Raw genomic sequence first — 24,165 nt, forward strand, 5'->3', positions numbered from 1 at the left:
TTTTATTCCCTTCACCACTAATACATGGAGGCAGCAGTGTATACCATCTACAAGATGTATTGGAAAAACTCACCATATTATTAAAGAAGTCTTAACAATGGATTTGGAAACTATAGAATGATCAGGCAGAGTCAACATGGTTTTGTCTTTGCAAAATTTGCAAGTTCCTTTTAGGATGCAATTGGTAAGGCAGATGAAGTGAAACTGGTAGATGTAAAATACTTGGACTTCCAAAAAGTACTTGACAAATGCTACAGAAAAGGTAAATATGCAAGATAAGAGCACAGAGTTGGTGGCAATATTTTAGCAAGGACGGAGGATTGCTTATTTGACAGGAAGTGGTAGAGTAGGAATAAATGGGGCATTCTCAAGTTGGCAGGGTGTAACTAGCAGAGTGTCGCAAAGCTCAATACTGGGGCCTCAGCTGTTTATAAGTTATATTAATAACTTAGATGAAGACTGAGAATAAGATATCCATGCTTGCTGACAAATCAAAGCTAGGTAGGAATGTAAGCTGTGAGTACACAAAAAGGCTGCAAATAGATATAGATGGGTTAGGAGAGTGGGCCAAAATGTGGCAGATGGAGTTAACGTGGATAAGTGTGAGGTCATGCATTTTGATCTGAAAAATGTGAAGGCACCTTATCTAAATGGGGAGAGACTTTGGGGTGCTCCCTTACAGAGGGATCTGGGGGTCCTCGTTAATGAATCATAGAAAACTAGCATGCAGGTGCCGCAGATAAGGAAAGTAAACTGAATGGTGGCATTTATAGCTAAAGGCATAGAGTATAACGGTAAGGAAACGTCATTGGTGACATCACACCTGGAGTGTTATGCACAGTTTTGGTCCCCTTATTTGAGGAAAAATGTAGTGGCATTGGAGGCAGTTCAGAGGAGATTCACTGGGTTGATTCCAGAGATGAGGGATTTGTCATATGAAGAGAGATTGAACAGTTTAGGCCTATACTCTCAAGAGTTTAGAAGAATGAGGGGAGATCAAATGATCAAGATGAAAAAAGGTATGGATAAAGTAGACGTAGAGCATTCTAGAACAAGAGGTCATAGTCTTAGGTTAAGAGGTAGCAAATTTAAAGCAAAGTTGATGAGAAACTACTTCTCCCAAAGGGTTGTGAATCTGTGGAATTCACTAACCCAGAGTGCGATGGATGCTGAAACAGTGAATAAATTTAAGGAGGCGTTAAGACAGATTTTTAATTGGCAATGGGTTGAAGAGTTATGGAGAATAGGCAGGACAGTGGAGTTAATGCAAGGATGAGATCAGCCATGATCGATTGGCGGAGCAGACTCAATGGGCCAAATGGCCTAATTCTGCTCCTATATCTTATGTATTTACAATTGAACAGGGTTTTGATGAGACTACACCTTGTGTGCAGTTTTCATCAAAGTCTAAAGGAAGGATATACTTGCTTCGGAGGCAGCAAAGTGAAAGTTACAGGATTGGTTACTGGTGTAAGAGCGTGGCCCTACAAATAATAATAATCTTTATTATTGTCACATGTAGGCTTACATTAACACTGCAATGAAGTTATTGTGAAAATCCTCTCGTCGCCACACTCCGGCGCCTGTCTGGGTACATTGAGGGAGAATTCAGAATGTCCAAATTACCTGACAGCACGTCTTTTGGGATTTATAGGAGGAAACTGAAGCACCCGGAGGAAACTCATCAGACACGGGGAGAATGTGCAGACTCCCACAGTGACCCACGGTAGCACAGTGACCCAAACTGGGAATCGAACCTTGGATCCTGGAGCTGTGAAGCAACAGTGCTAACCACTGTGCTACTGGGCCACCCTTATGAGAGGCTAAGTAAACCGGGCCTATACGCTCTGGAGTTCAGAAGAATGAGAGATGATCTCACTGAAACATACAAGAATCTGAAGGAGCCTGAGGGGGTAGATACTGAGAGGTTGTTTCTCTTGACACAGGAACCTAGATCAGGGATGGGAGCAGTCTCAGGGTAAGTGTCAATCATGTAGAACTACAAGGAGGAGAGAAAGGGCAAATCAGAGGGTTGTCAATCTTTGGAATTCTCTAACACAAAGAATGCCTTCGCATTGAGCATATTTAAGGCTAAGATAGTTAGATTATTAGTCTCTAATTTAGGAAGCGAGAAAGAAAGTGAAATTGAGGCAAAAGATTGGCCGTGATTGTGTTGTAGGTTCTAGGGGCCATATGTGCTGTTCCTATTTCCTATGTTTTTTCAATCTAGCAAAAGGGTATGAAAGCTAGTGGTTATGGAACAATAGGAAGTTATGAAATAAAACGTAATTTATCTATCTATCATCAATTTCTTTAGGTGAAGGAATAAATTGTTCACCCTATTTTTTCTGTGCATGCTATGCTGTACATTTAGAAAATATTTCCTGAAAGTCTCATTTTCAATTTGGAAATCAGGAATAAATAAATATTGTTTTGAAACACATACTACTAATTTGTATTCACAAAAAAAGTTTAAAATTTATGGGCACCATTAATACGATGTTTCAAACAACTAAATATAAACATCACAACAAAACCAAATGTAGATTTAACTGCCTGTCTTATTGCAGCTAAAAAACGATGTTACCAGAAAATAAAATAGCAATGGTTTGGTTATCACTCCTTTATAAAATAAAGATGTTTTTAAATCAATAAAGAACACATCAACTATAACCATGCATCAGATATAAAAATGTATACATTCACTGAGGAGTTAACAAGTAGATGTCCCGTGACATTGCTCGTAGGCACTTTGCATCAGGGGTGCATTTTCTCTTGTTTACCATGCTTTCACTGCAGTCTAATTATGACAGCTGTTCACCCATTGATACACTAAAAGAAATATTATGGGAAGGAGGAAGAGCTTAATCATGATCCTTCAACCATCAAGATGTGAGGTAGGGTTGATGGGCCAGCTGATCTTTTCCTGCTCATCAACATTGTATGTTTATAAATTTTGATTTGATTCAGATTTTACTGTCCAATTCAATTCAAATTGTACTGGGAGATGTGCATAGATGACGAGATGAATTGAATTATTTCTACCTTTCTACCGTACCCCTCTTCTGCCCATAACACCAATACTTTAACTTCTAATTTATTTCCCTTAGCATCCTTCCCTTTTCAAATGGGCCGCAGTGTGTTTCACAACCCCGGTTTAGGAGGTCTGTTACGATAGGGAGATGTTAGGAAATTGGATCCGGAAATAGAATTGAAGATGTAGTGGGCAATTTAGGAGTTAACAGTCTGAGGGTAACTCGGCGAACACGGAGTCAGAGGTATGCACTCACACCTTGCCTGAGTCAATTGTCCAATTCAGACTTAAACTCGTTAATGGGGACAGGATACCCCTGTCCAGCCAGGGCTATTCACAAAAGATTCATTGTCCTCCGGGACACTCTGATCTGACCAGCTATTAGCCCATTACTAGGTCTGATGGCCTCGTTTGTCTGTAAATTGGAGGTTAATTGTATATTCATAGCATGGACCTGTTTTTTGTGTAAACGGGAATGGATAATCAAAAGCAATGATGAGTTCAGGTCTGGACACGCCAGGACAGAACCATTGTTTGAGGGGCAGGGCGGAACTCAAAAAGAGAAAAGAACCGTGTTCAAACAGGTGGGGGCAGAAGGATTTAGAAGGCCACTGGGAGAGGTCATGAAAGCAGCCACCGAGACCGGCTTTTGGGAGCTACTCAACAACAGGAATATATTCTGAAAATGCAAGTATCATTATTGCCTGCCTGTCTAAATGGAGTTGAGAGCTGGATGTTCATTTTATGTGCTGGTTTATGGGAAATCGTGTGTTAGGCTAACAGATACATGTAAGCTGTACTGGTTAATTTTGAAGTTTAAATTTAAATTTATTTTGTTTTAATAGTTTTATTTGTAAAAATAACCAATCTCTATTTCTTTTGCAATCACTCCTGGAGTAAAACAATCTTTCTGCACAGTAAAAAAAAAAGTTTTAAACATTGTGATTCTGGTCCAGTATCCTAGCCACAGTTGGCATCTGACAAGGCGTCCGAAACAGGTCCAATCTTAACAATAAGCCCACAGCAAATTCTTTAAGGTAAAGTAAACTAGGAGTAACACATTCAAAGCCCAAGGGATGGATTGCGATACACAGACACGCTTGTGAGCACACAAGGTAGAAAGGCAGAGAAAGAAAGAGAGAGAAGTTACAAATTGTGGCTAACTTATTGGCATCAATTCATGTGAATAGAATCCAGTAAGTCAATGTCCATTGAAGGTTATTTCATGTAGCTTTATCTTACAGAATCCTTGCCCAGTTGAAGCAGTTGAGGCTCCTTCATTAAATGTTTTTAAGATAAAGATAGATAGTTTTTTGAAGAATAAAGGGATTAAGGGTTATGGTGTTCGGGCCGGAAAGTGGAGCTGAGTCCACAAAAGATCAGCCATGATCTCATTGAATGGCGGAGCAGGCTTGAGGGGCCATATGGCCTACTCCTGCACCTAGTTCTTATGTTCTTAATTCCTGGCCTTGGTCCTAGCAACTTGGCTGCAGGTTGAGGCAGTTGAAGATGCAAAGCCTTCTTGTATTTTGAGAATTAGTTCACTTTGTCGGATTCTTTCTGGAGATCAGATTTTGAGAGAGATGGAGGTCAGAGGCAGGCTACTAGCCTGAAGTCTGATTTTTTTCTTCTGAGATTAAATCGCAACAGAACACAGAATCCCAAAAGCTGTATAATTAAAGCAATTCAAACAGCTCAAGTATTGGACATGTGACATGGTGGTTTTAGGCCAAGCCATTCAGCTAATAATGTACTTCAAGTACTCTCGTTTAAGCACATTGCATTTTTGAGCAGGTAACTGTGAAAACCATTAGCACAACATTGGAGATGAGGAATCCAATAACTTTGCCTTTGTCCAAAGCTGATTGGTGCAGATGTCTGGTCTACTGATCATTTATGTTGGCTTGACTGGAATGTTCATACAATAGTCATACTCCAAGGAGGTTGTCCATTGGAACGGCTTCGAATCTTTCAAAACTACCAGCGTGACCAGCTGTAGCCATTTTATCAGTCTGGCAATTATACATTTTCTTCCAGCGCCAGCAGGTGCAGTTGTGGGAGTCCAACTGCCTTAGGTTCTGGATCCCCTGGCGACAATGCATGATACCCAGGCCAACACTGAATGGGTGACGTCCGCGGTGGAAGCCTTGAGTGAGAAAGTCACAGCCATGGGTCAAGACGTCCAAGGTTTGGAGCACACTGTGCGTTCGATGTTTGAGGCTCAGGACAGGGGAGCCCAACCACAGGCAGCCATGTACATGGCCCACATGGACATTGCTGCGGTGCACCAGAGTTGACTGGGGGTGTCGAGAGCATTGGCCGGGCTTGGCTGAACTGGGCCAGTCATAGAGGGGCATGACTGAGGCGTTAATGGGCATGACAAAGATGCAGAGGGACATGTCCCAGGCCCTGTGCTCCATGGTTGAAGGCATCGAGAACCTGGCTCAGAGAAGAGCAGGCCTCAAGGACTGGCAGCACCAGGTGACAGTGGAGCTTCCGGAGCTCACTCCGGCCTCACCTTCAACCCATGGAGTGGCCAGGGGGCCATCAAGTAATCCGATGGAGGAGGAAGTGATGGGGCCCATGCCGGTGCCCCGCATGGGAGTTGCTGTAACACTTCAGCGTTTCTGAATCCTTCCACCTAACACTGGCGCATCTGATGGCCAGCGGGCAGAACAGGGTGGTATTCCGTCACCTGTGACACTCAAAAATTGCCCAGGGCTATCCAGGTCCAGACCCTCCAGAGGACGGCCGCCAAAGGCACCTTGGGTCACAGGGCGAGAAACTCAGCAGGGCGCTTTCACGTCTGGTGTGCTTTCTGGGGAGACAGTTAGATGGCGCAGTAGGCCACGTAAGTTTAAGTTAGACACCAGTTAAGTTATCATGGGTATAGCACATAGGTTAGAGCTAGGGGTTAGGGCACAATAGTGTACATAGTCACAATTAAACACATTAGCATCAAAATTTCAACCTGCCTCAAACCTCTGTCTGAAGGGTGTCAGGGATGGGCTGCACTTGGTGTAGAGGGTGTGCCGCGTGGGGGTGTGGGTAGTTGGGGGTGTGGGCTTTGGATAGCACGAGGCAGGGTCCCCAGGATGTTCCACCCAGGGTCACCCTCAGAGGCGGCAGTGAACGGGCCACATGTGTGAGGGTGCCATGTAAGACAGCTTACCTAGTGAATTACCCATCACCACTCACCATCCCCATTCTTCCCCCCCACCACCCCACCAAGAGGATATATGGATCCATGAGATGGAATGGCCAGCAGACATGCAGGGATGACCCGAGCGGACAGTGGAATGTTATCCCGAAGGCAGGAGTCAGACGTTATCAAACAATGAGGAGCAGCAGAGCTCATTAACATGGAGTCGTCATCATCCTCCGTCAAGTGGACAAGACTCGCTGAGACTGCCAACTCAAGGCCAGCATCCTGTAGAGATGCTGGTAAGACGCTCGGAACGGGGTTGGGGAGCTGGGGTGCGGGGCTGTGGTGATGTGAGGAGAGACGGGGAGGATGTGAGCAGCTATGGAGGAGTATGGAGGGGTGGGACAGGGTGACGGAGCTGCTGGTGGCTAGGCCGCCAAGTCGGCAAACCTGGAGGTAATGAGGATGTCCCATGTGCGACGGCCCTGGCGCACAGGGAGGGTGGCCTCCTGTGCCTGCTCAGGTTCCATGCCCTGGTTCCCCTGGTCATCATCCTCTTCCTCCTCCAGCATGTTCCCCCCTCTACTGTACAATGTTGTGCAAGATGCAACAGGCCACCACAATGTGTGAGACACTCCTAGGGCTATACGGAGAGTCCCACAAGAGCAATCCAGGCATCCGAACCACACCTTCAGGACACCGATGCACCCTGAAAGAAGCTCCTGGTTGCTGCATGGGAGTCTTTATAGCTGTTCTCTGCGTTGGTCTGGGACCTCCGAACAGGCGTTATTAGCCTAGATCTCAGCAGATAACATTTGTCGCCCAAGAGCCAACTCCTTGCCCGAAGGAGTGACTCAAAGGTGCTAGGAACCGACGAATGTGCCAGGATATATATGTGTTATGCCTGCTGCCTGGATATCAGGCGCAGTCATGCATGATGTGCAGCTGGTGGTCGCACACCAACTGCACGTTCAGGGAGTGGAAGCTCTTCCAGTTGTTGAAGGTCATCCCCTCATGAGTCGTTGCTCGGAAGGGGGTATATGTCCTATCTATCATCCCCTGGACCTTGCGCATGCCAGCGATTGGGGGCGAGTCCTGCTGCCCGGGTACCCTGGTGGGCTTGGTCCAGACTGTACTTTATGTAGTCTGCTGCCCAAACATATAGGGCATCTGTAGCAGTGCGGATGCATCTGTGTGGAAGTGTCCCAGACAGGTCGCCACTTGGTGCCTGGAAAGACCCAGAGGAAAAAAAAGTTCAGGACGGCGTGTTTGGGTGTTGTTCTCCACACCCCCTTAGTTCCAGGTGCACCATCATCTGGCACGAATGCTACATGGTCCCCCTGGTTAGCCGAAATCTTCGGCTGCAGGCTCAGTCCGACAAGGCCCCGAAGGACTGGTGCCGACGGAATGAATGTGGCTTCATTTCCTTCTCTTCCACACCTCTTCCTCGAACTGTTGGGACGGTCGGCTCTCCAGCCTCACCGGTTGGCCCCTGCTCTTCTGAAGTAGGCTCCTGTTATTTAGGATCCTCCCAGAGCAACGCTTGTGCCTGCAGCCTCTGTGCATCAGCTAGGGCCGCTGCGGCCATTTAGAGTGCAAGCATTCCTGGCTGTACTCCAAAAATCATTCTGCAGGGGGTAAATGAGAAGACATGTCAGCAACATGAGTATTCTCTTGCCCATCCAATTCCAACAGGTTACATGGCAGCCCTGAGTTGCACTTTCGCAGCTCCACCCTCCAAATGCATCCACCCCCCCACACGGTACGTTGCCTTCCAGACTGCACCCCTGACCCCATCAGTGAGTATCACTGGGGTGACTCAATCCTCATCTACCCATCCCTGTCAACCACCAGTGGCTGCCGCAACCCGTGCCAGTGATAGGTTCTGTAGCCCCTGTCCTGTCTCTCCAGTGCGGTCTACTGTTGATGCCGCATTGGATGGGTCATATGCTATTCCGCCAGCAGTGTGTCACCTGGTTGTGCGGTGGAGTCACGGTGTGCCACCCACCACCTACATCTTAGAAGCTGGTGTCCTACAGATGGGGTTGAGCGAGGGAGGTGGGTGTCTGCTGGGGACTTAGTGCAGTGTGATGCGGATCCTGGATGTGACACAAAGGTTGTGACAACATGTCTGGGGATAGAATGGATAGGAGCAGGGACGCAGTGGGTAGGTCGGGCTTGGAGACAGCTGGTGGTCCTGTGGAGTGGGCTTGCTGATAGTGTGACTGGTGAGGCCTCTACCCCGAGAGGGGCAGTGTGCCAGGGAGAGTATTAAAGGCCCCATGCGTATACCGCCACCGGCGAGGGGCACAAATGGCATTGCCCTCACCAGCAGGGCTTTGGAGCATGGCTTCAGATAATATTTTTTAATTGGTTTGCAAAACAATTCAAACAACCGGGCACAAACCTCGATTTTCAGCGGATGCCTGATTCTCCTTTCCGGCATTGCGAAGCGGAGAATCTAGGCCAGTATTTTAACAAGTTGGAAAACCAATTTCCAAAAATAAGGCATGTATCCTTTGTTTGGGATGAGCTCTGCTAATCCCCTGCAGTGAGGCTGTGCATATGATGAGTGCATTGAGGGGTGCCAGCACCTGGTGGGCTACTGATTGAGCTTGGCCATGCCCATCACATTGATGGGTCAGCTGGGGTCTGAGGATTTCCAGAGGATGGCCTGGCTGGGCTTCAAAATGACCCGAGGCTCTGTGAACATTTACAGGACACAGTGAGCAGTCGGCAGAGTGAGCAGCCAGGGGCCTGTAACATGTACCGAATGGTTGCTTTTAAAACAAATACCACAGCAATGGCAGTCAGTGCAGGGCTACCACCGATCCCAAGGGGGTCACCCTGAATCCACTGATATGTCAGCAAGTTGCTCCCTGCTACTGTCCCCCTGCCTTGGCAGCCATGCCTGCAGCAAGTACATTTAAAAAATAATTTTACAAACTTTGCTTACCTTCTCTCTCCCTCAGCAGCCTTGGCGCTCAGACCCCGTTTGTAAATACCTGTAATAAACTGCACCCGCCTGACAGGGGTGGAGCATTACGGAGGAGTGGAGCATCGCAGAGATGCGGAGCATACTGGGTCAAACCCGGTAATGATATGTAAACGCATGCAAATGCTGGTTTTGTATATCGCCACCAGCGCGAATACAGTTGCCGCCACCAGCGAAGACCCGGAGCATGGCTTTTGGTTTGGTACCGGGCACGAACATAGATTTTCGGCAGATGCTTGAATCTCCTTTCTGGCGTCGCGAGGTGGAGAACCCAGGCCAATAGTTTAGCAAGTTAGAAAATCAACTTCCAAAAATAAGGCACTGCACAATTGTTTTTCTTGTATGCCTACATTACTGACAGCTCAATATACAATATAAATTCCTGGAGTTCTGATGAAAGGTCATCAACCTGAGATGTTCTCGTTTCACAGATATAGCTTGATATATTAGGGTTGAGAATTTTGTGTTTTAATTTGAGATTTCCAGAAACCAGTGTTTTGGTTGTTCTTAATTTTATAAATAAACATGGAAGAAGATGAGGAAAGAAGTGCCAAATGCACTCAAAAATATATGTTGAATTAAGTGAAAACAGGTGATGAAATGTTTTGATTTAATTCCTTACTTTGCACAAAACTAATCTACTTTATAAATAGGACAATATATTCACACCTTCAACGAAATGTTCACATTATTCACAGGTCATTTGAATAATTTTTTTCCCAGGTTATTGGATGAATATAGTCTTACCTAAACACATGCCAAACAGCAGCAGGATGAAGTACAGCAACAATTAAAGCATTGTTCTTGCCATACATTATACCCAGTAACAGTGTACGGTGCACAGCCAAGAAAAACCTCAGTGCAGGGTTACAGTACTTGTGCCCAAACAATTTATTCTGTGTTTAATATATTTCAGTCTGTCTGCCCTTAAATCATTGCCAATTATCTGCAAGGTAATGCTGTCTCGGTCTTTAAATTTAGCAGTAAGCAAGGGAATTTTTGATTCGATTTGAACAACCAAGCAGTAAGGTAATAGGTAGAGGCTCAAAATGCTAGGAAAATTAGTCTCCAGATATTCTGGAGGTTCAAGTACATTTAAAATAGGACGGTGTCGAGGGTGGTAGGATCCAGGGTCAAACCGGGCTAGGGGCTCGCAATATTTGGGGTGGCAGAGGAGCCGGGAGTGCAGGAGGTGAAAGAGGCCGGAATTCTGGCCTTTGCGTCCCTGGTAGCCCGGCGAAGGATTCTCCTTCAGTGGAAAGATACGAGGCCCCCAAGCGTGGAATCCTGGATCAGCGATATGGCAGGGTTCATTAAATTGGAGAGGGTGAAATTCGCCTTGAGAGGGTCGGTACAAGGGTTCTTTAGGCGGTGGCAACCGTTCTTAGACTTTCTGGCAGAACGATAGACATTGGTCAATGGCAGCAGCAGCTCGGGGGGTGGGGGGGGTTTACTTTATTTTTGTTTATGTTATTTACACTGGAAGGGTCTGAGGGGGTGTATACACCTGTTGTCTTAAGTCGGGGTGTTAATGTTAATTTATTATTTAGGTACGGGGGGGGGGGGGGGGGGGGGGGAAGGGGTTTGGGGGGTTGCTTTTTTAGATTGTGTTTTGTACTTAACCTTGTTGGGTTCTTTTTTCTTTCTCATTTTGTTACTGATATTTTATGAAAACCCTTAATAAAAATTTTTTTTTTTTTAAAAAGTACATTTAAAATACAGCAAGTCAAATATTGTCTCGTATATTCATTTATATCAGTAGGAATAGAAAATTTAAATTGTTAAATGGGACCTCAGTAAATTGCATATGGCTTCAATGCAATAGAATTTAAAACTGCCGGGTACAGTAAGAATGAAATAAGCGCAATGGAGTGGATTTGATTTATTGTCACGGGTACCGTGATACAGTGAATAGTATTGTTCTGCGTACAGTACAGACAGATTGTTCCATACATGAAAATAAACATAGGACATGCATAAATACTCAATATAAATATATAGACACAGGCATCGGGGTGAAGCATAGGGACTGCAGTACTGCTCAGTAGAGAAAATGTATGAAGAGATCAGTCCAGTCCATAAGAGGGTCATTCAGGAGTCTGGTAACAGCAAGGACGAAGCTGTTTTTGAACCCGATAGTGCGTGTTCTCAGACTGTTGTATTCCCTGCTCGTTGGAAGAGGTTGGAAGCGAGAGTAACCTGGGTAGGCGGGGCCTTTGATTATGCTGCCCACTTGCCCAAGGCAACGGGAGGAGTAGACAGATTCAATGGATGGAAGGTGGTTTCACGTGATAGACTGGGCTGCGTTCATGACTCTCTGTAGTTTCTTACGGTCTTGGGCCAAGCAGTTGCCATACCAGGCTGTGATGCAGCCAGATAAGATGCTTTCTATGGTGCATTTGTAACAATTGGTAAGAGTCAATGTGGACATGCCAAATTTCCTTATATTCCTGAGGAAGTATAAGCGCTGTTGTGCTTTCTTGGTTGTAGCATATCATCGACATGGGCAGGCCAGGACAGATTGTTGGTGATGTGCACACCTATAATTTGAAGCTGCCAAGCATCTTCACCTCAGCCCCACTGATGCAGACAGGGGTGTGTATGATACTTCGCTCCTGAAGTCAATGACCAGCTCATTAGTTTTGTTGACGTTGAGGGAGAGACTGTTGACATTACACCACGGCACTAGGTTCTCTATCTCCCTCCTGTACACTGACTCATCATTGTTCGAGATCCGACCCACTACAGTCGTGTAATCAGCAAACTTGTAGATGGAGTTGGAGCCAAATTTTACCACACAGTCGTGTGTATGTAGGGAGTATAGTAGGGGGTTAAGTACGCAGCCTTGTGGGGCCCCGGTGGTATGTAGCACTATCGTGATGGAGGTTGTTTATCGTTACTGATTGTAGTCGATGGGTCAGGAAGTCGAGGATCCAGTTGCAGAGGGAGGAGCCAAATCCTAGGTTTTGGAGCTTTGATATAAGCTTGGCCGAGATTATGGTGTTGAAGGCGAAGCTGTAGCGTCAGGATAATCAAACCTGCTTATGTGCTTTATTTAAAATAGCTAAATAGTTCATATCTTGATTTATTCATTATTTTGATAACTTCCCTAATTGCACATTGACACAAACACTAAACATAATTGTTGATTTTGTGATTTTTGTAAAATTTGCATATTCTCTCTGGAATTTATTGAAATTGAAGGAAATCAAAATAACTATTTTTACAGTTTCTAATCAATAAATAATATTTATCTACTGTAAAGCAGAATAAAACCAAGACATTTTAAATGAAATAGTGGAACCACTTCCCGCGTCTCGATGTCCTCCACATTATTTTTTAATTGATTTGCAAAATAATTCAAACAGCTTATGCTCTCTAAGTAATAATGCACATTAATCCAGGAACAAAATGAATGCATTATGTGACCAGTCATAACAAACCTTGAAATTATCCTGGTCTTTGCTTCTTTATGTCATTAAGCAACTGCTCTGTCCATGTAAGACATGGACAATATAATAATCTTTATTGTCACAAGTAGGCTTACATTAACATAATGAAGTTACTGTGAAAATTCCCTAGTCGCCACACTCAGGCACCTACACGGAGGGAGAATTCAGATGTCCAAATTACCTAACAGCATGTCTTTTGGGACTTGAAACCGGAGCACCCGGAGGAAACCCACGCAGACATGGAGTAAACCTGCAGACTCCGTACAGACAGTGCCCCAGGCCGGGAATCAAACCTAGGTCCCTGGCACGTGAAAGAACTGTGCTAACCACTGTGCTACCGTGCCGCCCATATCACCGGGTATATATGATTCCCATGCTTCTATCACTCTTCCTTTACTGTCTGGCAGACCTCAAGGTGTTGACACCACTCTGGACCCTCAGCTCCTCACTGTCGTTTTAAGGCTTCATCTCTCAGCTCCTTAGGTCTGAGGTTCCTCTTTGCAGCTCTACCCCATGGCTCCTCTCACGCAAATCCCCAGCCTGAGACACCACTGTCCCACTCTGGCAGGCCTCAGGAAATTCCACCCTTGTTCTCCATTGCAATCAGCATGGAAAGTTAAGTCTTGTAATTACAAGCACATGCAGTCTTTTAAAGACATGCGTGGTGATTCTCCAATATGGAGCCCAAGTGTTTGCGCCGTCGTGAACGCCGTCGCGTTTCACAACTCGAATCGGGCCCAGGTACGACTGACCACAGGACGCCGCTCCAGCCTCCTTTCAGGGCGCCAAATGGCCACCGCGCCAACCCGCGCATGCGTGGGGTACTTCTTTAGCGCGCCGGCCCCGACTCAACATGGTGTCGGTGTTCAGCGGCCGGGAAAGTAGGCCGGGGGGGGGGGGGCTGGCCCTCCGATCAGTGGGCCCTGATCGCGGGCCAGACCCCATCGGAGCCCCCCCCCCCAACTGTTCGAGCAGAGTTCCCGCCGGCAGCGACCAGGGATGAACGGCGCCAGCGGGAATCTGTCGGATCCGCGCGGCACCGCCGATTCCAGTGGCCCGCGGCCATCGCCGCGCCAAACGCGCCGGCGCAAATAGCACCGGTTCTCCGCACCTGGGAGAATTGCGCGCTGACGTCGATGCGGTTGGGGCAATTCTCAGGGCCCGGCGCGGGGCTCGGAGAATCACCCCCATGATAATTGTTGATGAGAGTTATTAAACTTCTCTTGTACAGAAATCTGATTCCTTTAATTTGTGAATTGTTTTAGGGAGAGTTTAAAAACTTCAATTTAAAATATTTTCTTACTTTTCCTTCTCTTAACTTAATTTTTCTCCCCCCTACCTGATTTGACGTAGAATCTACCTACTCTTATTCACCCTTTGTTGCAGTTCTCCTTTAATTTATTTCTCAATCCTTAAATTTCATGATTAAGGAGGTACACTGCTTGTCCTGATGTTCAAGATTCCGAATCCCTGTAACCCTCATATTGCCATTATCAGTACACACTTCCAGAAACACCATGAGCAAAAAATGTTTAAAATCTAAATGTGTTCAAACACGTTTAGCGCAAGATACTGCCAGCAAAATCGTTCCAGCAAAATCTTGGGCAGGAACACATAAGAAGAAGAGGAAATGGGCAGCAGTTTACTAAAATAATAAATATCCGTGGTTCAGAACAACTTATTTGAACCTTTGCCTTGAAACCTATCGTTTGCATAAAGTAATATGAATTCGGTACTGTTCATCGAGAGGCACTGAATTGCTTAAATCCACTCTCACGCATGTAAAAAAATGCACCTTACTTTTGAAAACTTATGTTTTCTTCTCAAATCCATTCACTTTCTTCATTCAAATCAAAACTCAAACATTTCAAGGTGTGAAAGTAGGCTCATAACACATGAAGCAGCAAGTCTGTCAATGACCAAAGTTCAGAGAACTATAGGATTTCTGCACACCTTCATGCTTTTATTTCCAATAAAATATCATTGCATTCCACGAGATGAAGGAATCACCCTTTAATTGTATTTTGCTTCTTTCCCTTCTTCTTATGGTCCAACCCTGTTTCTTCCAAGTTGCAGCACCACCACCCCCTCCAAATCTTTAACTCCTGGTAGCTCAGTAGCATAGGATAGTGAGAGGAAAAACAGTTCTGTTGTTCATTCTGTCAGCCTGCTCACTTCTGACTTTTTTCTTTGTAAGGATGCATGTGACTGTCAGATGAGTTCCTTTACTGATGTGGTCAATATCAGTCATTTAGCTTTCCAGAGCTTCATTCCCAACATCAGCTCCATTAGCAAGGTGATTTTATTCGATTTTTGCAAGAATGTCTATTTCTATGTCTATGTCTATGTCTATATTATAACAATATTAGGCGGGAACTGAAGAACATAGATTGGGGGCGGATGTTTGAGGGCAAATCAACATCTGACATGTGGGAGGCTTTCAAGTGTCAGTTGAAAGGAATACAGGACCGGCATGTTCCTGTGAGGAAGAAAGATAAATACGGCAATTTTCGGGAACCTTGGATGACGAGTGATATTGTAGGCCTCGTCAAAAAGAAAAAGGAGGCATTTGTCAGGGCTAAAAGGCTGGGAACAGACAAAGCCTGTGTGGCATATAAGGAAAGTAGGAAGGAACTTAAGCAAGGAGTCAGGAGGGCTAGAAGGCGTCACGAAAAGTCATTGGCAAATAGGGTTAAGGAAAATCCCAAGGCTTTTTACACGTACATAAAAAGCAAGAGGGTAGCCAGGGAAAGGGTTGGCCCACTGAAGGATAGGCAAGGGAATCTATGTGTGGAGCCAGAGGAAATGGGCGAGGTACTAAATGAATACTTTGCATCAGTATTCACCAAAGAGAAGGAATTGGTAGATGTTGAGTCTGGAGAAGGGGGTGTAGATAGCCTGGGTCACATTGAGATCCAAAAAGACGAGGTGTTGGGTGTCTTAAAAAATATTAAGGTAGATAAGTCCCCAGGGCCTGATGGGATCTACCCCAGAATACTGAAGGAGGCTGGAGAGGAAATTGCTGAGGCCTTGACAGAAATCTTTGGATCCTCGCTGTCTTCAGGGGATGTCCCGGAGGACTGGAGAATAGCCAATGTTGTTCCTCTGTTTAAGAAGGGTAGCAAGGATAATCCTGGGAACTACAGGCCGGTGTACAGGCCTGGACTGTACACAGACTTACTTCAGTGGTAGGGAAATTACTGGAGAGAATTCTTCGAGACAGGATCTACACCCATTTGGAAGCAAATGGACGTATTAGTGAGAGGCAGCACGGTTTTGTGAAGGGGAGGTCGTGTCTCACTAACTTGATAGAGTTTTTCGAGGAGGTCACTAAGATGATTGATGCAGGTAGGGCAGTAGATGTTGTCTATATGGACTTCAGTAAGGCCTTTGACAAGGTCCCTCATGGTAGACTAGTACGAAAGGTGAAGTCACACAGGATCAGGGGTGAACTGGCAAGGTGGATACAGAACTGGCTAGGCCATAGAAGGCAGAGGGTAGCAATGGAGGGATGCTTTTCTAATTGGAGGGCTGTGACCAGTGGTGTTCCACAGGGATCAGTGCTGGGACCTTTGCTGTTTGTAGTATATATAAATGATTTGGAGGAAAATGTAACTGGTCTGATTAGTAAGTTTGCAGACGACACAAAGGTTGGTGGAATTGCGGATAGCGATGAGGACTGTCTGAGGATACAGCAGGATTTAGATTGTTTGGGGACTTGGGCGGAGTGATGGCAGATGGAGTTTAATCCGGACAAATGTGAGGTAATGCATTTTGGAAGGGCTAATGCAGGTAGGGAATATACAGTGAATGGTAGAACCCTCAAGAGTATTGAAAGTCAAAGAGATCTAGGAGTACAGGTCCACAGGTCATTGAAAGGGGCAACACATGTGGAGAAGGTAGTCAAGAAGGCATACAGCATGCTTGCCTTCATTGGCCGGGGCATTGAGTATAAGAATTGGCAAGTCATGTTGCAGCTGTATTGAACCTTAGTTAGGCCACACTTGGAGTATAGTGTTCAATTCTGGTCGCCACACTACCAGAAGGATGTGGAGGCTTTAGAGAGGGTGCAGAAGAGATTTACCAGAATGTTGCCTGGTATGGAGGGCATAAGCTATGAGGAGCGATTGAATAAACTCGGTTTGTTCTCACTGGAACGAAGGAGGTTGAGGGGCGACCTGATAGAGGTATACAAAATTATGAGGGGCATAGACAGAGTGGATAGTCAGAGGCTTTTCCCCAGGGTAGAGGGGTCAATTACTAGGGGGCATAGGTTTAAGGTGAGAGGGGCAAGGTTTAGAGTAGATGTACGAGGCAAGTTTTTTACGCAGAGGGTAGTGGGTGCCTGGAACTCACTACCGGAGGAGGTAGTGGAAGCAGGGACGATAGGGACATTTAAGGGGCATCTTGACAAATATATGAATAGGATGGGAATAGAAGGATACGGACCCAGGAAGTGTAGAAGATTGTAGTTTAGTCGGGCAGTATGGTCGGCACGGGCTTGGAGGGCCGAAGGGCCTGTTCCTGTGCTGTACATTTCTTTGTTCTTTGTTTGTTCACCCTTTCCTCTTCTGCAAGATTATTGACACCATAGTACATATCTTAATTACCTCAGGGCTTGAATTATTTGAGGTTCTATTGGGCAGGAGATACAAAAGTCTGAGAACACACACCAATAGATTTAAAAACAGTTTCTTCCCTGCTGTTATCAGACTCCTGAATGGCCCTCTTATGGACTGAACTGATCTCTCTACGCAGTTTCTCTACTGTTGTAGCACTATACTCCATATGCTTCACCCAATGTCTATCTATGAATTTGCATTGGCTTTATTGCATGTCTTATGTTTTTTATTTACGGAACGATCTGCCTGGACTGTACACAGAACAATACCTTGGTACACATGGCAATAAATCTAAATCTAGTATATCTGGACTTCCAGAAAGCATTTAATAAGATGCCGCACAAAAGGTTAATACACAGGTGGGATTTTGGGTATTTTATTTGCTTGGATAGAAGTCTGGCTAAACATCAGAAGGCAGAGAGTCACAATAAATGGGTCTTTTTTTTGTTGGCAAGATGTAACTCGTGCCCCAACTATTTGCAACGTATATTAATGACTTGGATGTAGGGATGGAAGGTACTATAGCCAAATTTGCAGATGACACTAAAATAGGTGGGATAGTAAGTTGCAATGAGGAAATAAGAAATTAAAAAATGGATATTGATAGGTTAGGTGAGTTGCCAAAATTTGACAGATGGAGCTTAACATCGATAAGTTATCAATTTTGGTCGAAAAGAGGAAAGGCAACTTATTATCTAAATGGAGAGAAACTTCAGAGTGCTTTGGTGCTGAGGGATCTGGGTGTCCTTGTGCATGAATCGCAGAAAACTAGCATGCAGGTACAGCAAGTAATAAGGAAGGTAAATGGAATTTGGGCCTTTATAGCAAAAGGAATAGAGTATAAAAGTGTTGCTGCAACTGTACAAGGCATTGCTGTGACCGCACCTGAAGTACTGTGTACAGTTTTGTTCCCCTTGTTTGAGGAGGGATCATTGAATTTACTGTGCAGAAAGAGGCCATTCAGCTCATCATGCCTGCACCGGCCCTTGGAAAGAGCACCAGACTCAAGCCCCATGCTTCCACCCTATTCCCCCTCTATCCCCGTAACCGAGTAACCCCATTTAACCTTTTTTGGACACTAAGAGCAATTTAGAATGGCCAATCCACTTAACCTGCACGTCTTTGGACTGTGGGAGGAAACCGGAGCACCTGGAGGAAACCCACACACACAGGGGGAGAATGTGCAGACTCCACACACTCAGTGACCCAAGCCGGGATTCGAACCTGGGACCCTGGAGCTGTGAAGCAACTGTGCTAACCACTATGCTACTGTGCTGTCCATGAAGTTGCATTGAGGCAGTTCAAAGGAGGTTCACTAGATTGATTCCAGAGATGAGGGGTTTGTCTTATGAAGAGAGATTGAGCAATTTAGCCTATACTCTCTAGAGTTTAGAAGAATGAGAGATCTAATTGAGGCATACAAGATGATAAAAGGTATTGACAAAGTAGACGTAGAACAGACCTCTTTTGGGGCAAACTAGAATGAGAAGTCATAGTTTTAGCATAAGGGGTAGCAGATTTAAAACAAAGATGAGGAGAAATTACTTCTCTCAAAGGGTCATGAATCTTTGGAATTCATTCCCCCAGGGTGTGGTGGATGCGGGATATTGAGTAAATTTAAGGAGGAGATAGATTTTTAATTCGTAATGGGTTGAAGGGTTATGGGAATGGGAATGGGCAGGAAAGTGGAGTTGAGGTCGAGATGAGATCAGCCATGATCGTAATGAATGGCGGAGTGGGCTCAAGGGACTGAATTTCCTACTCCTCCTCTCAGTTCTTAGGTTCTTTTTGAAGTTTCTTGCAGCACGTGGGAATTTCTGGATGCCACTGCAATCCATGGCAACCACATCTGAACTAAGTGACTGTGGCTTGAGGTTCGACTTCAAAATATTTAATATCTATTCTTCACTTACTCCAAAACTCAATATTTCCATAATGAATTATACAAGTACCTCAATCTTATGGCACAGTGAGTAGTGCTCTGCCTCTGAGTCAGAAGTTTAGGGGCTCAATTTCCACTCCAGGACTTGATGGCCTTGGTGATAAAAATGGGAGAAAGTCCTGGTCAGCCATGTGATGGAAAAAAAATTAGGGCCTCACTATCCATAGTGGTTCACTTACCACCACAGGTTAATCCCTGTTCCGTCTGTAGTGGATTCCCGACCTTGCCCTACACTTGATGGAAACCATAACATTGTGGGTTGAACCTGCTTTGGGGCAAAGAACTGAAGAAGGAGAAATACCTCAAATACAACACATTCAGTACTGACTTAAAGTAACATTGGCAGTAAACAACCTATTAGTCTCATCCCAGAGCCAAAACTATGCAAATCTGTGACACATTTTCCAAGAATGGATAGCTGCAAATAAAATTACCATTAATCTTATCATTTAAAACATTAATACCTGTGAACCGTAGGCTACTCCTAAAAGTGAAAGATCAGTAGACTTATTCACTGACATCTATCCATTTAATACTTCATGGTTCCACTGCAAAATAGCTATAAATTTGAGATTATCCATTAAAACTTGAAATAGAGCATAATTTGTTAACATTTCAACATAGTCAGAAATGTAGGTCCAGATTTTGCAGCTGCAATTATGGTCAATCTGTCAGCATTAATTCCTTTACCCACAGATACCCTCATTCTAACACAGTTCTATATTTACATGCTACATGATTAGTCTTGTATCCCATTCCCATTCACATAATAGTTTACATCCAAGTTAAATGTTTCTAATATTCCAAATAATTAACAAACACACTATCTCCGTGCGTTTTCAAATAAGGGTTAATTACCTGTCAAAGAAGCTGGATTGGAGTCTCTGTTTCTGAGTCTAAGTGCTGACACCAACAGAGAATCCATGGACGTTCACGTCAGGAAAAACAGCGTCATACCTGCACAGATCCTCCTGCACAGATTCACCTGCACACACACACACACACACCCCTATACACACACACACACACAAACCTACCTACACACACACACACACACAGGAGCGCCCATACAGCTGATGGGTCGGCTGGGGCCAGAGGACACTCAGGGGGGTGCCCCGAAGGGGTCATCTATACAGCACAGAGCAATAGTTTAAAGCAGGCTGTCAGCGGCATGCGCAGCTGCATGGCTACCTTGCCGCCTGCAGTAATAACGTTGCATACCTGTGCATCCCGACCCTACAATCCACCTCCTGGCCACTCCGCACTACTTCCCCCAGCCCTGGCCAGAGGCATGGCTGGTGGCGAAGTTTGGTGGTGCTGGATACTGTCCGTACGCTCTCTGTTGGGTACGCGGCCCATCCGAGGCGGAGAATCATGGTTGGGCCCAGTGATGATCTGCGTTCGGTGTTTCAACTTCACGCGGTGTGCACGCATTGACGCCGTTTTCAGGGAGGAGAAGCATCGCGATTCGGCGTCAAATCGGCGCCTGCCACAATTTTGGCGTTGGGAGATATTCTCCGCCCGATCGCATGCCCCGATTTCCAGCCAACCAGCCAACGGAGAATCCCACCCAAACTGTGTTTGGTTAAAACTGCTTATCGGACTGTTCAAGAGTGCATGAAAGTTGCAACAAATTATCATGTGGGCAGTCTGGAAGGTTACAGCCAAGGAGACCTCAAGAGACAATGGGTAAGCACTGTAAACATTAGGTACTATTTGGTAGCAATACCCATGTAACAGCAGAAAAGAGAGGGGAAAAATCACTGAAAGAGGTATTTTTGTCAATTCAGCAAGAACAATGCAGGAGACAGTCCACAAGACCAACTAGGGCTCAGTGCACACATCAGACCAGAAGAATGCAACACAGGATTTTGGTGGAGGATTAACCTCTTACCATTCAGGATCTCAGTGAAGGACTATTCTCGTAGTGTTTATGAAGCAGAAGCATTAGCCATTCTACATTTAAAATCATACTACTGATTTAAAGGTGTAAGTATCTCTATTTGTAAGCCTGAATTGTTTTGATATTAATAAAACCATACTTTAAGAAAATGGTTTGAATCGGAAAAAAATAGCATACAACAGCTTGTTTTCCTTCTGCAAATTAGCTAGAGAGCAAATTTGGGGGAACTTGGGGTGGGTGTGATACCTAAATAAGCAAGCTGGTTGCAAGAAGATCAACATGGGAACTGCTCTCATTTGTAGTATATGAAAGCACCATACAAGGCCTTAAGTATTTCATCGGTACTCCGATGATATAGTCTTATGCATTCTTGAGAAGTACGCACTGTTTCTACAGCCATGAAAAGACATGAGATTCGGCAATACAATGCGTGACCCATCCATAGTCAAGCCGACGCAGAGTCAACATGGTGGGATAGTTAATGACTAGAAATGTGCACCTGCACTCAAGACAGTCAGATATTACAAGGATAGAACATTTTCTTTTTGAAAGTTGGTCATCTGAAAAAGGTCAGAAGTCCACAACAAACAGCCTAGAGAGTGGAGTCTGATCTATCCAAGTTTAAGGAATAAGTTTGTATTATTTACTTGTCATTCAATGTAATCTGAATCAATATATATTGAAAGTTGATAGATAGATATATATATTACTGTTATATATTCAATATATATTGAAGATTGTTATTGAATAAACTACTTGGGTCTGAATCATGTAAACATTATAGCAACCCCTTGTTTTGACAGAAATCAAGTTGAAATGCACTTTCAAGGCAAACTAGGTATAATTCATTGCAAATGATTGTCATGTGAGTGTCCCTTTAAGAAAGGTTTTTGTCTTATCACATGGCTTCAGTGATGTCATTGTGTGGGTGGAGCTGGGCTGTGGCTATGTGGTTCGTTTTCACTGCTGTGGACTACAGACAGAGAAAATAAGTGTTTTGGCCTGTCTCTCTCTATTTTCATTTTTAAGAGTTGTTCCAGAAAAAAAAACATTGATTATAGCTACCTGCTTTGGTAACTTAAAATATATAGTTTGCTTTCCGGAAGGGTTTAAACCTACTGGTGAGACGGGATCAGAATCTCAGGGAATGTCAGTCTTATTCAAATGAGAATGCAGAGTGCTGGGCCACACCCTTGAAAAGGGGTTTTGGTTTATGGGATTTTGTTTTTGGATTGGAACAGTTAAGGGGGAATTCATTAAGTTTTATACACAGGTTACTGTAGCTCTGGGGTGTCTTTATGTTTGTAATTGATAAAAATTATTTCTGCTTGTTTATATATACACGTGTTAACCAAGTTCGTAGAATAAAGCTTATTTTGATTAAAGTGTCTCGGAAGACTGTTGAATCATACCTGAAGGGAAGTCTCTTGTGCTTATCCTAGCCAATTTCAACATAAAGGTTGCAGGTCAGGTGGACTTCATAATATACGTTGGAGTTTCTAAACCCTGGCTCATAACATGATCTAAAACTTACGTATGTTCAGGAAGATCTCTGTATAGAACTTTACTGGTAAGTAACTTATTACAGTGACTATTGTAATTGTAATTTAGAGAATTAGAATTACGATTACTACTATATACCTCAGATCATTCATATAGTTTCCCAAGTCAGAAGGATTGGTTATTGATTGTAGAATTTAAGCACATTTCCATCAACATTTCTAACCTCTAATTGAGGTATATAAGATGATAAAAGGTATTGACATGTTAGACCGATGCTTCCTCTTGTGGAGCAATCGAGAATGAGAGGTCATGGTTTTGGGATAGCAGATTTAAAACAGAGGTCAGAAGAAATTACTTCTCTTGAAGAGTTGTGAATCTGTGGAATTCACTACCCCAGAATACAGTGGATGCCGGGACACTGAGTAACTTTAAGGAGGAGATGGACAGATTTTTAATTAGTAATGGCTTTAAGGGGTATGGAGAATGGGCAGCTAAACGGAGTTACGGCCGAGAGGAGATCAGCCATGTTCGTACCGAATGGCGAAACGGGCTCGAGGGGCTGAACTACTAGTCCTGCTCCTAGTTCTTATGTAACATTTCAACAGTGGCTAAAAACTAAAACCAGACCACAATACTTTACATTTTGGTAACTTTTCACAAATTTGGCTCTTCATAAGTCAAACAAGTTGGGAAGTAATGCACATGCATTTGACCATTTATGCACTTATTTTTTTCTCTTCATCAAGTATTTTAAACAAATTTAAAGTAATTGCTTTTCTGAGTACAGTTACACCTTACATGACCAATCAAAGAATGACATCCAATTCACATCTTCCCCAATCTTTTCTAGTTCTTTACAGATTTGAGGTAACCATCATAAACACTTTGATATAGATGGACAATAACATGGAAAAGAACACACTAGTTTGACGACCAAAGTCAATTTCCAAGTGACTGTTCCAAAGTATAATTTCAATAGGACTTTTAACAAAAATATTTTCCCAATGTAAATATACCTAATGTACAAAGTGCAGGTTGCATTTGGATTGGGTAAGTAAACATCTGAATGGGCAGTACACTAACTTTAGATAAAAAGAAACATAAACAGTTCAAATTTCATCATTAGATTAGCGATCACCTCAAGTTGAATATAACATTTCAGAAAAATGAAAACTACTGATTAAAATGCTGCACTGACCTGCGGCTGAGTTTCTTTTTCTCATCAGCATCATCATCCTCTCTGAGCTGAGACTTGACATCCTCATTTTTATCTTTCTTCAATTTCTTGGCAATCTGATCTTTGATTTGTTCCAATTCTTCGTCGTCAGATTCATCATCTTCCTCCTAGAAAAGTAAATATTCACTTTATTTGTAAAGCTGTTGTAAAATAGTTGGCTTCTAATCCAAACTTATGTCAATTGCATACTTAGCTGATTTCAGCTCTGACTTGATTTGAATAAGATTGTCTGGATCAAGCCTGTACCTGACTTAATTCCCCTACCATTCAGATGGACTCTTAACTGTCCTCTAAAGTTGCCCAGTTCAGTTGTATCAGCACCATCTCAGGGC

At 44.1% G+C, this 24,165-nt stretch overlaps 1 protein-coding gene and 1 long non-coding RNA gene across 2 annotated transcripts in view; both read right to left on the bottom strand.

The window, feature by feature from the left end:
- Nucleotides 1-24,165, bottom strand: part of cwc27 (CWC27 spliceosome associated cyclophilin) — a 296,815-nt gene that overhangs the window by 192,040 nt on the left and 80,610 nt on the right. The window contains exon 10 of the mRNA XM_072496934.1: nucleotides 23,795-23,940. Within this exon, the coding sequence (XP_072353035.1) occupies nucleotides 23,795-23,940 (146 nt within the window). The remainder of the gene's footprint in view (nucleotides 1-23,794; nucleotides 23,941-24,165) is intronic.
- On the bottom strand, nucleotides 11,042-20,363 carry LOC140408967 (uncharacterized). The gene is made up of 2 exons (XR_011940250.1): nucleotides 19,201-20,363; nucleotides 11,042-12,189 (listed from the first exon to the last, which is right to left on the bottom strand). It is a non-coding gene; the product is annotated as an uncharacterized lncRNA (long non-coding RNA).

The sequence above is a fragment of the Scyliorhinus torazame genome, chromosome 3 (genome assembly GCF_047496885.1).
Source record: "Scyliorhinus torazame isolate Kashiwa2021f chromosome 3, sScyTor2.1, whole genome shotgun sequence".
NCBI classification, from domain to species: Eukaryota; Metazoa; Chordata; class Chondrichthyes; order Carcharhiniformes; family Scyliorhinidae; genus Scyliorhinus; species Scyliorhinus torazame.